The sequence below is a fragment of the Anser anser genome, assembly GCF_964211835.1.
Source record: "Anser anser genome assembly, chromosome: 4".
NCBI classification, from domain to species: Eukaryota; Metazoa; Chordata; class Aves; order Anseriformes; family Anatidae; genus Anser; species Anser anser.
Window position 1 is genome coordinate 15,509,571 of NC_139724.1, and position 14,346 is coordinate 15,523,916.

General features: G+C 39.4%; 1 protein-coding gene across 5 annotated transcripts in view; it reads left to right on the top strand.

The window, feature by feature from the left end:
* Positions 1-41: 41 nt before the first annotated feature.
* Positions 42-14,346, top strand: part of YTHDC1 (YTH N6-methyladenosine RNA binding protein C1) — a 42,875-nt gene continuing 28,570 nt past the window's right edge. For 2 of the 5 annotated variants that reach the window (XM_083834342.1, XM_083834343.1), the window contains exons 1-11: positions 42-200; positions 4,052-4,153; positions 4,788-5,116; positions 5,248-5,596; positions 6,967-7,056; positions 7,566-7,619; positions 8,226-8,320; positions 10,840-10,948; positions 11,048-11,165; positions 12,225-12,309; positions 14,160-14,326. In XM_083834342.1, the coding sequence (XP_083690468.1) occupies positions 173-200; positions 4,052-4,153; positions 4,788-5,116; positions 5,248-5,596; positions 6,967-7,056; positions 7,566-7,619; positions 8,226-8,320; positions 10,840-10,948; positions 11,048-11,165; positions 12,225-12,309; positions 14,160-14,326 (1,526 nt within the window). In that variant the 5' untranslated portion in view covers positions 42-172. Of the gene's footprint in view, positions 201-1,750; positions 1,886-4,051; positions 4,154-4,787; positions 5,117-5,247; positions 5,597-6,966; positions 7,057-7,565; positions 7,620-8,225; positions 8,321-10,839; positions 10,949-11,047; positions 11,166-12,224; positions 12,310-14,159; positions 14,327-14,346 lie in introns of all 5 variants that reach the window. The other 3 variants (XM_083834340.1, XM_083834341.1, XM_083834344.1) reach the window with 3 other exon arrangements.

A 14,346-nucleotide genomic window follows, 5' to 3' on the forward strand; every position in this document is an offset into this window, starting at 1 on the left:
ACCGTCCCTTACCACCGCGCATGCGCTGCCGGGCGCCATTCCCCCCCGCCCCCCCGCCCGTCCGCCGGTGACGCGCTGCGCGTAAACAGCGCGGTGCCCGGTGGGAGAGGAGGCGTTGGGTGCAGGAAGAGGGCGCCGCCATCTTAGGCGCTCGGCGCGTCGCGGCGGCGGGATGGCGGCGGACAGCCGGGAGGAGAAAGGTAGCCCCGGGGGACGGGCTGGGGGCGGGAGCCGGGGTCCGGGGCGAGCGGGGGGAGCTTGGTGCCCATCGGCGGAGCCGTCTGTCCCCAGCCGGGCCTGCTCGGTCGCTGGCGCCGGGCCTTCGTCCTGTGAGGCGCCCGTGAGGAGAGCGGCGGGCAGCAGAGGCTCGCTCCGGGGGCGGTTTTTGAGGCTTTGGGATGTGGTGCGTGGGGACAGGACCTTCGTGAGGGGATGGGGACGTGATGCCCTAACAGCGGGCTCGGGGCAAGGTGACTGCAGCAGCGGGAGCGAGGCAGAGGGCAGCGAGGTTCGTTGTGCTGCAGGCGGGTTGCTGCTGGTTATCTTCCTGCAGAACTATCTGATTTTCATTTTTTCCTTAATTTCCTATATTTTTTCCTTAAAATTTTCTATTAAGAGATGTAATTACTTTGTCGAGCAGAAGCTGACACTGCAGTATTCTTTGAGTGCTTTCTGCTCGCTGTTCCTGTCTTCTCTGCAGTCCCTTAAGCTTACCGGGCACTGTGGGTAAATAAGTTTGAAATAAAAGAATTGAATGTTTCCAGGGCAACATATATTCTGAATGCTCAGAACAGCCTGTCACTCTGTGCGGAAGCTGAAGTTATCCACGTGCTGTCTGTGAGGTTATACGAGTCAGTCCTCGCTAAATTGACGTTAAAGATGTGAAAACATACGTCAGATGTAGCGGGTTGCTGTCTGGTGGTTAGCACAGATCATAGTCGTCTTATTAAAAAGGTGAAGGATCCTGGTAGTGATGTGGGTTGGTTTGCATCGTTTTGGATTTCTATGGAATGCATTTCATCTAAAACTTCTTGCCAGATAGCTGGCTGTGAATTGTCATTCACCATTTGTGAGAACGGTGCAAGTCTGCTGTGTTTAGTATTTGTTTTTGGAAAATTCCCACTAGGTTTTGTTAGAGCTGATGAGTAAAATTATTTCTGATATTTGAGTCTTACCTTTATTATTGTAATATTGGTGGGGTAGGATATGTTTGGGATGTTCTGGAATAGATTTTAAAAGCCATTCTAGAAAAACAGTAAAATTGAAATGTGTACTATTGGATTCTTAAACTTTTTCTTGTATAACCATTTATCCAGATGGGCTTGATTTTTTTTTTTTCTGTATTTAGGATGTGTGTTGGGGTTTTCTGTTTAATCACTGACAGCGGTCAGGTCATGAGTAGCAAACAAGAAAAGTTTTTATGTTTTGTATTTTAATTTTCTTTTAAATTGCTGCTCTGTGAAAGGATGGGTTCTGATTGGATAGCAGATGTTAATAAACGTTTGTAACTGAATTTATTTTTACTGAAAATGCAATGTTATTTCTGTACTCCATCTAAAAGAGAAATGCTGTTTCACTGCTTAGGGAAAGTGGAAGTAAATCTCACTGACCCTTTCAGTTTTAAATTGCGTGGTCTTATCCCCTCTGTTTGCCAACTCAGATTCTTGTTTGGACCCTTCCTTGAATAGATCTAACTCTTTTGGCCAGCAAAGGAAAACACCCTCCCCAGGTTACTTTCCTGCTGTTTCAGGTGAGTTAAATTTGTTCATGGAGGGATCCAACACACCCCGGAGTCAACATAAGATGAGTTGCAGGAGAGCCCAGTTGGGAGTGTCTGTAGTGAAATGGACCCATGTGGACCTTCCCCCTTCAGCAGTGATGAACTGTAAGAAATCTGTCCCTCTACTGTTCTTCTGTTTCTTTTTTTTGTGCTTTTCCTGATGCTTATCTTGATCTCTCTGAGATAATTTAGCTGATCAGGTTGAATGCTTAACAGTGACAGCTCAGCGAGTGGAATCATTTTATGGAGGTCAGTTGAGCAGTATACCTGATGCAGGCGGCAGATGGGAACTCTGTGGTCAGATTGCCCTTTTTGCATCAGCAGGCTGCTAAATAATTCTGGAAATTTCTTAGGAGTCAGATGCATCACAGAAAGGGGGGAAGACCAGTTCCTGCATCTGTCCTTTGAATACTTTTTTAGGGTTCTGACTACAAATCAGGCCCACCTAACCCTGAAAGGGGTTGTCAGTCTATGTCAGACGTGGTTATTCCATAAAATTTTTATTTTCTCATTTATTTTTGAACCAGTTCATACCTGAGTATTTTAACACCTCTGAATGCTACTGCAGTAGCTAGGTTAAATATAGTTTACTCAAGCATGTTGTTGCCTCACTAAAACAGAATGAAGGCTGAGGCTCAGTATTTGTGGTCTGAGGTGGGTTCTAATTCCAGGAGGCCTTTTTTTCATTGGTCTCCAGTAACAAAATTTTGTGTTGAGAACTTGCTTAGCCCATTGTGGGGAAACATGATGCAAGCCAGGAACTGCAACCCATGTTTAGCAGTTGCACAGCCATCAGCCTGGCTCTTACATTTCTCATTAAAAGCAAGAATATTTGCTGTGGGTATATATGTATCTACAAGCATCAAAGGCTGCTCCCAAATGAATTACAGTGTAGCTTTGTGATATTTGAATGTCCTCTGACTATAAACTGCCAGGGAAAAGCTTGATCCACCTCTCTCTGCACCACTTCCTTTGCATCATTTACAGCAGCCATGCAGTTCAGTGACAACTTATACATTCCCCTGCCACAGAAAAAGTGAAGAAGTGCCAGCAGGGAGGCTAGCACACATAGTGACTTCAGATTCAGGTGTATATAGTAGAGATAAAAATTATAATAACTTTTTAATACTAAGCTGTAAAACTCATCTTGTGGCACAGCTCAAGAATTTGAGATAAACAAATTACCATACTCTGGATGGCTTTGTTTACTGCTTTACCACGATTCTGTCCAGCACAAGAATACTGACCTGCTGCTTTTTAATGTGCTACATAGTACCTTTTCCAGATACTGTCAATAGCTGAATCCCTGGAATTTGCTCTGCTTTCCTTTTCTGAAACAGAAAATAGAATCACTGACAGTAATATAGAGTGAAAGAACTCAGAATTCCAGAGTTTAGGAGAAGTAACATGGGATTCTAAATTAATACTTGCTCTATTATATTTCCATTTGCATACTTACACTTAGTCCATCTTATTTTGAAAGTGATTGGAATATTGATCTGCTGTCTTACATCTGATGAATCTTTTTACCAGAATTGCCACATATTCCCATTGGTTTCACTCAAAGTGAAGCAGAGCTGGAAGCAGTGACAAGTTTTAAAAGTTGTGTGACCAAATGTGGTCATTTACTATCTCTAGCATGAATTTCCTGAACTTTTTGCCCTGGTGATTAAAATGAATTAGTTTTTTTTTTTTTTTTCAGAGCAACTCAGAATTATGTGGCAAATAAGTATTTCTTTCCACTTCTTCAGTGGATTGACCTAGCTTATGCTCTTGTTAGCTTATCTTGCCCTTCTGTGGCTTTTTCCTTGGAGGTAAACCACAAAATTCCCCTCCTAACACAGCAGTGAGAACAAAATAGCAGGGCAGAAGACAATAATAAATCTGCAAGTTCTTCAGGATTTGAAATAGGAAGATCCCTCCTCTTTTCTTATGGCACTTAGGCTATTGCCCACTCTCCTTTTTCTCTTGTTTTTGAACAGGCTTTTTTGTTAGGCTTGCATTTTTAGGTCAGCTTTGTAACGCTTAAGTGATGTGAGGAACCAAGCTGGACCTTATTCAGAGGCCTAAATGCATTCTGTGACATTTTAATTGTTTTATTGGGTTTGCTCAATCCATCCAACTGAAGTTGTGGACAAAATCAAGACATTAATTTTTGCCATGTGACAGATCTGTAACCCTAAAGGAAACGTTCTGGTTTGTAAATACTAGTTCTACTGTAGTTTGCATCTTCAGACTCATTATGGTTGTTTTTAACTCTTCTGCTTTCAGATGGTGAACTGAATGTCCTGGATGACATTTTGACTGATGCTCCTGACCAAGATGATGAGTTATATAACCCCGATAGTGAGCAAGATAAAAGCGAAAAAAAGGGTAGGTGACTATGGTAGTGGATATTCTATACAAAAGTAAATGACTAAAAAAAAAAGTCTGTCTTAACAGGGTTAAAGTCTTTGAATAAGCAGTTTTTATAACTAGCTTCAAAGAGTGAAAGAGTCCAAAAAAGTCTTTATTTCACAGGGATCTACTTTTTCACCAGACCTTCCGGACAAACGTTTAACTAGGTGTCCTTTCATCATAGAAGCAGGTGTGGAGTCTGCCTTGTCATGAGCGTATTTGCCATTAGGAAAAGACTGTACTGTTTGCTTTAATGAAGTGAAATGGAGCAAGGCAGTCCCAAAGTCCCTTTTGGGCTCAGTTGCTAGTTTGGCTTTAGACCAATCCCGTAAGAATTTAATTTAGTGTTCCCATACATAAAATTTAGAAAACACCTACCAAAACCTAAAGGATTAGTTGGATATCCTAAAGGATAGTAATATGCCCTTTTTAGAGCATTAGCTGTTCTGAACAGGCAGTATTGAGTGTTGTTGCAAAGCTTACACCTGGAAGATGGTGCCTGTGACAGCAACAGGGGATTTACCGAAGTAGAGAGAAAGTGGGAGTCTCTGCAGAGTTTTTGGTGTTACATGCAAAATAACATTGAGCTTGGTATCTGTTTTTGTTTAAGGATCAAAAAGAAAAAGTGACAGGATGGAAAACGCTGAAAGCAAGAGACAAAAACCTTCTCTGCATTCATCAAGGCAGATGATGCCAAAGCCTCCTAGTTCATCAGTTAGCAATAACAAGAGAATAGTGAGTACGAAAGGAAAGCCAATATCAGAATACAAGAATGAGGAGTATCAGAGGTCTGACAGAAACAAGCGCCCAGATGGTGATCGAAAGACACGCATGTCAAGCAGTTCCAGGGATCCTTATAAAGGACAGCCAGAAAAGACTTGCATGAGGAAGAGGGATCTTGACAGAAGGGCAAAGTCTTCCACACCAGATGGTTCAGAGGTATTAAATGTTCTTGATGCCTTATAAATAAAACAATTATAAGACCTTTTATAAGGCAGATTTTCTTAGGACTGTGTGTGCATCCTGACAATCTTATATGTCCACTGATTCACTTTTTCTTTAAACATCAGAGAATCAGACATGATGTGGATAGAAGACCAAGCAGATCCAGCCATTCTTCTAAAGAAGAGGTGAACTCTGAAGAATATTGTTCAGATCATGAGACTGGCAGTAGTGGCTCCTCTGAACAAGGCAATACAGAAAATGAGGGAATGGAAGAAGAGGAAGATGATGAAGGGGAGGAGGATGAAGAGGTGGAGGAAGATGGGGAAGAGGATGAAGAAGAGTATGAACAGGATGAGAGAGATCAGAAGGAAGGAAATGACTATGACACACGGAGTGAAGCCAGTGATTCTGATTCTGAATCTGCCTCATTCACAGATGGATCAGTCAGATCCGCGTCTGGTTCAGATGCATCAGGTAAGTGACATTTAGCATGCTAGTCTGAAACACCTTGGCATGGAAAATTTGGCTACTCCTAAAAATACCGCTTCCTGACCGTGTCAAAAGTAAATCTTAACAGCACAAGTCATTAAGATCTTAATTTTGAAACATCGTAAAGAAGGAAGAATCTTACTGGAAAGTGGTCTTTCACTACACAAAAACTTGTGGAAATCAGGATTTCTTTGTTGAAGATTTGTATTGTTCTTGATTGCTTTGGCCTTACTGCTAAGTGCTTTGAAATCTTAGAGATAATATTTTCTTAGTTCATCGTTTCTTAGTTAATATTTTCCTTGTGGCTTAACTTCCCGTGCAACTTATTTTAAGCTGGTGATGAGCTATTCTGTATTCATGCAGATAAGTTACCAGGTAGACTGATGCAGTCAGAGCACTGTCTTCTCCAGAGAAGGTACTATGTTAGACAGATGAGCTTAAATAGTGGCTGCCTTCAGCATAACAAATCTAAGTTGAAATGATTAGCTATTAAGACAAACTTAGAATAAGAGAAAAATTTTAAGCAAAAACTAGAAACAAATGCTTCAGAGCTGTGTAGTGTAACCAGTGCTGACATACAGATAGGAGTTTTTAATGACATAAATAACTGCATGGTTTGGAAGATTTCAAGTTCATGCAGACCTATCTTCCAAGTAAAGCTGAACATTATTCCCCTTAGTTGTCTTTATACAAGCAGACATAAAGGGTTTGGATCGAGTAAGCCTTGGAAAAGGTGATCTCTGTATTGTAATTTCTGCACAGTGGAGAAACTGGTACTGTTCTGTGTTTTCTTGTCTTGTTTTCTTTTTCAAATAAGAAAGAGGCTTACAGTCTCCTGTTGAGATTCCTCTAATATAGCTTCCTGGTCTAAAGTCTCCATAGGTGGCCTTTCTCCTTAACATCTGTCTTTGATTTGGTTTTATGGAGGGCTATAAGGTGTAATGAAAAGACAAAGATGTAATAATTTTTCAGAAAATGCCCACAATATAACATACCTCTCTTTAGAGTGGAAAAAACTGCCTGTGTGTCACAGTGCGTTGTTTTCCTATCTCTTTTCCTTTTGTTGAGCTCTGAGAAAGCAAGCCCATGTCACTATCAGAGCTTGTGCTCTGTGTTGCAAATTTGGCTGAAGGCAGGAGAGAATTAAACTTCCCTTACTAGAACACCCAGGAGATTCATTCTGTCTCAAAACTTCACATGCAATTTCTAGATTTGTGACATTTTTTGTCTTTCTGTGAATTGAAGGCTTGGCTACTTAGCATTTGCTTGTTCTGTGCGTGCTACTTATTTGAATTTTGCCTGCCGCTTGATGTTTAAAATATTGCTGTTATTTGTTATATTTTTCTTTTTTTTAGATGAGAAAAAGAAGGAAAGGAAGAGAGCTAGAGGTATCTCTCCGATTGTTTTTGATAGAAGTGGAAGTTCTGCATCAGAATCCTACGCAGGTATTTTTTCCTTTTATTGCTTGTTGTCCTGACTTGCATCAAATCTTAATGTATAATCTAAAATAAGTGTAACTGGCTGTAGAGATTTATGGGGTATGTAGCTTTGTATAATTTGGTATTGACTTCTGGCATGTTGTGTGTGGATACCTTTGGGGGGGAAGTAGGCTTTCTTGTTACTTTAATGCTATTCTGTTGCTTAAGTGGAATTTTCACTTTTTTTTTAAACTTGGAAGATGATGATTCAGTGACTAGTTTTCTGAGTAGGAAACTGTTCAAATACTACTTAAAAAAAAAAAAACAAACCAAACAACCCAAAAACAAACAATAAAAACAAACAAATCAAATCAAAACACTCGTGCACATTGAACAGTATTTTTTTTGTGTGTGTGGGTGCGCGCCAGAAAGCATAATTTGTCATGAATGAAAATTGTATGTGACAAGGCTGTAGAAATTGTATATTATCTCTATTAAGGCTCAATCTGAACAAAATGTACTTTGGCTAAACACAGGTTCAGAAAAGAAGCATGAGAAATTATCATCTTCCGTTCGTGCTGTCCAAAAAGGTATCATTTAAATTTGAATTTTTTAATGCATGCCCCATAGCAAGCCATTGTCTGTGTTCATTAAATTACGTGTAAGTAGTAATGTTCCGATATAAATCAATTTGAGCACATAATTATTGTGAGCATAAAAAAAATTTAAGCTACTTTTGCATGTGTTAAGACCAAAATACAAAAAATTCAGCTGATTTACTCGTAGCAACAGAAAAGCAAAAAATGATGTGGTTTAATTTGAAAAGAAGAATGTTTCAGTAGTCTCTATTGAAGGATTAATGTTGATACAAATGTTTCCTTCTGTTCATTCAAAGATTCTTAACAAAATAAGTCCTATATATCGGAACATCACTGAATTGTGCTGATCTTATTTTTATTTTTTCTTTACCTGAATATCTGAGTTTTAGTTTTGGTTTGACTTTCCCTTTGCATTTTGTACTCTACAGCTTAGACTTCAAGTTTTGAGTTGGGTGGTTGACTGTCTTGATACATAGGTAGGAATGGGGTGGGATCTGGTGTATTTTGAAGGAAGCAAACAACTATCTACACTGACAGCAACACTTTTGAAAACTGTAAATATTTACAGTTCTGCTTATTTGACACTTTGTTTTTCAGACCAAACAAGTAAACTTAAATACATTCTCCAGGATGCAAGATTCTTTCTCATCAAGAGTAATAACCATGAAAACGTATCGCTTGCTAAAGCAAAGGTAAGTTAAATTTTCTTCAAACTGATCACCTTGAGTATTTTGAAACACAACTTACTATAGAAAAATATACTGATTTATGCATTCTTTTCTCTGTTGCTCAGATCTTGGTAGAGACAAGAATGAAATGTTCCTTGATTCTTTAAGGGTAGCTACTCTGCTTCCACTGTAGTCTAGAGAAGTTTCTGAACCATCAGTTATTTATCTTGATGAAGTATGCTTAAAAAGGGGCCTTAAGCCATGGGAGAGTTAAGACGGGAGTTTAATGTGCTTCTGAAAACATTGAGGGAGCAGGAGGCAGTGGATAGCTGTTTCAAGAAACTTTCTGCTTTTTGAAAGGCATTTTCCTTCTCTGCCCAACAAATCTCTGAGGTGCTGTAGCCTGATGCTATGTTCGGAATGTGACTCTTCACAATACTTTTCTGAAAAACTGATCGTTTTTAAGGTGAACAGTTGCAAAATACAATGAATGTATGCAGTGTTGGTATTTTTCCAACGTGCGCAAAGTTGAATTTTAAAATTCAAAAAACAAAGTAATAATTTAAAAATAATAAGAAATATTTAATATCATACTTAAAAAATAAAAATAATAGTTCTTGTAATCAACTGATTGCATTTTTGTTCAGAAGTTATAGAAAATGATTGTGCCTTTTTTCAAGTTGTTTACAGCTTTTCAAAAGTTATTGTAACAATTGTGTTATCAGGTTAGGAGTTAGAGACGGTGGCACTCTTTGATAAATTCAGCACTATGGGTCTCCCGCTTCTTACGATTTGGGGGAGCTTACCTTTTCAGTGCTATGGTTCTTTTTCTTTGGAATTTGTTCTGTGCATTACATCTGCCTCTGCGATCAGACAGGTTTCATAACAGGTAAGGGATAAGCAGTGATAATATGGGATGGATCATCTATCTCTGCTTGGTGATGCTGAGCTGTCGCTCTCTGTAGCGAGCAGATTTGAGCACTTTGTCTGGGCCACAACATTGTTTGGATGGGTGATCTGCTGTCCTGGTTACTGTTCCCTTAAGGACAGAAATTCTATGGGTAGGATCTTATATGCATGTTCCTTGCTGGAGCATAAAGTTTCTTTCTCTGGGCTTCCTCCATTAAATCTTGGCAGTGTAGTATTACGTGCTGTTCTGTCAGTACCTGTCAGCTGCAATAGAGGCCAAATTCTGTCATGTTACAGAAGCAGAATAGAAAGGATGCACAGTTACTTAATTCTCTGTGGTCCACCAGTGCTTGAGAGGCAGCAAGGATGTTGTGGCCCTGGCCGTTAGTTAGGCTTTAAGGAGATGTCCTGGGTGGACAGTAGCTCTCTTGGAGGTATTTGAGCCATCTTCCCGATGCCTCCTGAAGGTTGCAACAGTTTTCTAGTTCCTAAAGTTCTTGGAGTAGATATTTTGTCTCTTCGTATATTGACACCAGCACTTTGCAACTGCATTGGCTTTGCAAGTGCACTGGCTTTTGTGCAGCCAGTGTAAGAGGTTGTTCTAACTCACGGCGTGCTTTCATGAACAGCCTAAAGCAATATACATCTAACTAAAAGCTAGTAACAGGTTAAAACGAAATAGTTCTCTGGTGACTGTATTCTACTGAATTTGGTTGTCACAGAGTCAGATGACCAGTAATTGAGCACAGAGTAGGACATGAAAGCACGTTTTCAATGGGAAAAAAAAAGGACAGAAAAGAATGTTTTCTTCAGCCTCAGAATATATTCCAGTAGAAGCTAAAATTTGAGCATGTGAAACCAGCATAAGCATCTCCTTTGTTCTGGTCCCAAGAAATGGGCTGGGGAGCTGATGTTGCTGAAAAGTAGTGCGAGAAACTGGTTATTTTACAGCTTAGCTTGGTTGGTAGCCTAAAGCAGGTGGGTTTTTTTTGTTGTTTTGTATGGCTGGATGAATGACTTATGAAAGATGAAAGTCAGGAATTAGCCAGGGGTGGTGTGTGAGGCTGAACATACTGCTTTGAGTTGTATTGCCAATTTAAAATGTTTGTCTGGTGTCTTTCATGTCTGGCCATTTGCTAAAAGATTTTTGAAGTCTGCAAGCTGCCCTCTACTAATCTGTCAAGCTAACAAGGATATTGGACTCTAGCTGCCCACCTTTTATATATATGCTGCTGTTTTTTCCTAATACGTGTGTATTCTTAAAAATACACGAGCTTCTAAAGTGACTTGAAACACAACTTAAAAATACTAAACGCAAACATTCTTATGTTATCTGTCCATCATAGTTACAAACAACACCTGTATAAGTGGTCTAAATGCATCGGCAGTATTCATAAAAGATCAAAAAGCCATTTTTAAAAACTTTTTTTCTAAAAGTTTTATCATAGGGCAGGCTAAAAATATTTTCTGAAAGAATGATTTTAGCAGTACCATTCTCTTTCCATTATCTTTTATCCCAAAGCACTAGTTCAGTCTTGTTTTCCTCACCTGAACTACATACTTGAAATCTTTCAGCTAAATCACTTGAGATGAACTCATGTTTTGGTGTTGGGGTGGGGATTGTTTTGTTTTAGGGAGTATGGTCAACACTTCCAGTGAATGAAAAGAAGCTTAATGCTGCATTTAGATCAGCGAGGAGTGTTATTTTGATATTTTCTGTAAGAGAGAGTGGCAAATTCCAAGGTAAGGGAAAGTTAGCTTTTATCAAGGTAAGTGGAAGTGAGATTTTATGTGCAGTAGCTTTCCTGTTGCCTTTGTTACAATTCATGTGAAATCCTTCAGGATTTGCAAGACTTTCTTCAGAATCCCATCATGGAGGATCACCTATACACTGGGTGCTGCCTGCAGGAATGAACGCGAAAATGTTGGGAGGTGTCTTTAAAATTGACTGGATTTGTAGGTAAATAACTGTTCATTTGTTTCTGCTTAGTAACAAGACCTAATATCATTTTTGTGTATTACTCAGTTGAGTGCTGACAGCATCCTTTTGAAAATTCATTTCAACTGGAGAACTGTCCTCCATCCCCCACATACTCATGGCCACATGTTACTGAACTTGGAATTCCAATCTGTACCTGATGTGCACTACAGCAAATAATTTTTTTTCCTGTAGACCATTGATTAGTTTAGAGATTTTTAACATTTGAATGTTTTCCTTCACTCACCTCTTGCCCTGAAACTAGAAAATGAAACTAGAAAACTATTGTGAAATTTTGGAGTAAAATCAACTGCTCACTCGTTAGACAGCTGTGGGGAAAGTGGGGAGGAATCCTGTAAGGATGGTTCTGTGTTTTACTGACATGGTGGCATCCAGCTGAACAAAGAAAATGCTACTGCTCTAAAAAAATATGTAATAGATTACATTATGAAGTAGTCTCTACTTGCATAATACATAGGATGTTCGTTGATATAACTGAGTGTGTTGTAAAGAGGTCGTCTATCAGTCCAGTGAGATGCGGTGCACAAGCACTTGTGCTGACGAAGAATAAATACAGGGGAGGTGACGCTTCAATTTATAGGAAAACTGAAGCTGGAAAGGACTGTAGGAAGTTATCTACTCCAACCTCCATCTCAAATAGGGTCTAGCTTCAGAATAAGATTAGATGCTCCAGGCCTTATTTCAGTGACATTGCTATAAACAGTACATGTAGATACCACCTCACATAGAGACTGGTTAGCATATTCGGATTGTGACTGCTTATTGTACAACCTCAATATTATACAAAGACAAATTTCTTTAGTGACACAGTGTAGACTTCAATAGTTAATACTGGAATAAGACACAGTGAAATCTTCAATTCTTCAGGTATTAATATGTGCTAATACGTCTATTTAGAGAACCACCGGTACATAGGGTAACAAGATTATTCTTTTTGTAAGGTCCTATTGTATGCATTATTATTATTTTTAAGTAAAATACGAAGGCAAAGCTATAAATGATACCACTTGCATATTTTAGGCGTGAATTGCCGTTCACTAAGTCTGCTCACCTGACCAATCCTTGGAACGAACATAAGCCAGTAAAGATTGGACGCGATGGACAGGTTTGTTTGTTTTCTGTTTTGTTTTTTCCTTAATAATTCATGTCTTCTAGTGCTTGCTAAGTTTGTATGTACAGAAGATTTTAAATCTCTTCAGATCAGTTACTCATTGTAAGTACTGTGATGAGGGCAAGAAGCTTATTTTTAGTACTGTTGGGGGAGAAGGAAACAATATAATGCCAATGTTGTTGTCTTTGTGATGAAAGTGTTCGGTGCTTCCAAACTGTGATATTTTGGGATTGAAATGTAATGTGTCTTGCATTGTATGGTGTGCAAACCTGTATAACATCAGTTCTTAAGAACTGGTGTTTGCAGCTGTGTTCTGCATTGCATTTTTCTTTTCTACTGTATTGCTTGGGGTGTAGGCTCTACCATTATAAATTATATACTAGTAAATTGTAAGTGGGATGGCTCTTTGTCTTGTCAGATGTACCAGAGCGCAGGTATGTTGCTGCTGTAATCAAGTAACCCAGCCTTGATTTAAAATAATGGGTTCTGCTTTCTGAAGGCAAGATGGGAGTACCTATACTGTATGGAAAATGTTAGACTCCGTGCATTATTTTTCCCATAGACACATTCACTTTGTTAGGTAGCAAAAGTAAAATGGTATTTTCTGTCATGTTCAAGTGTAGTGTGATCTCTGAAAAATGATTTCATTTAACTTTGATTCTGTTAAATGGTCAAGGAAACAGAGTTATTTTTAATGTTTTGTCCCCTTCACTATAGAGTTGTAGATGTGGGTTTTCCATTTTTCATAAAATTACTGTACTGCTAGGTACTGGGCAAGCATGCTTGTTTTCCCAGCTTTTCCTCAGGTTATTTCATGAAGTGGTTGTTGTTTATCTGTTTATATTTTGTGTAATCTCCAATGGATGTTTCTTCTGATGATGCATACACTTTCCCTCAGAACTCAAGTGAGCATCTACAATATCCTTCACTAGGGTGTTTCACAGGCCTGCTAGTCACCAGGTTGAAGAAGCCCTTTCTTGGATTGTTTAGCACCTGTCTCCTCCTAGTTTAATTTGATGGCCCCAAGTTTCTTGCTCCAGAAAAGGGAGTCAAGTTGATTTCTGTTCGATGTTGAGTTCTTTGGAGGAGAGGGTTGCTCCCATTGTGGCTCTTGTTTTCCACACCTCACAAATTCCTCCTTTTTTTTCCAAGGCCGAAAAATCCCCACCCATTTGGTCTTTGCATACAGGAGTTGTTCCACACATGCAGTATCCACGTCACCTCCTTTGAAGCTTTTCCAGTTCTACTGTCCTTATCCCTGTCCCCTCTGCCTTTTTTTCCCTTCAGAACTGCACCCAGTATTCCAGGTATGGGTGGAACATGGAATTCCAGAGTGGTATAATTTTCTTATTCTGTGTTCCTGTCCTAACAATCCTGAACACGTGATTTGCTTGTTTTGACCACTGCCAAGTGCTAACCTAGTGTTTCATGGATCTATCATCGACTGAAGAACTCGTTTTTTTGAGTGGTAATAGTGAACTTCATCAGGCCATGGCACTGTATGTGAAGCTAGGATGGATTTTTCTCCTACGTGTCGCTTTTCTTTCTGTAATAGGTGATTATTTTCTTTGTGATGAAAAACAGTCCTCTGGTTTTGTAGCAAATCAGTGATGTGGCCTGTATGTCTCATGGGAAGATATGGTTGCCCCAAGTGTTGGACTAATTCATGAAAATTCTAAGTAGTCCCTAAAGAGTGGAAGGTAATGTAAGTGAATTTTGCTATGTCTCGAGTCATACTGAAATATCTTCAGTGTCTTTTTTTTAAGTGTATATTGCTAATGTAATTGAGGAGAGTGTCTTTTCTTCGGTTTATAAACCACTACTGAACTTCTAACTAATTGTAGGAGATTGAGCCGGAATGTGGAACCCAGCTTTGTCTTCTGTTCCCTCCTGATGAAAGTATTGACTTGTATCAAGTCATTCATAAAATGAGGCACAAGAGAAGAATGCACTCACAGCCCCGATCAAGAGGACGCCCATCCCGTCGTGACCCCGTTCGGGACGTGGGAAGGTTAGAAACGTTCTTTGGAC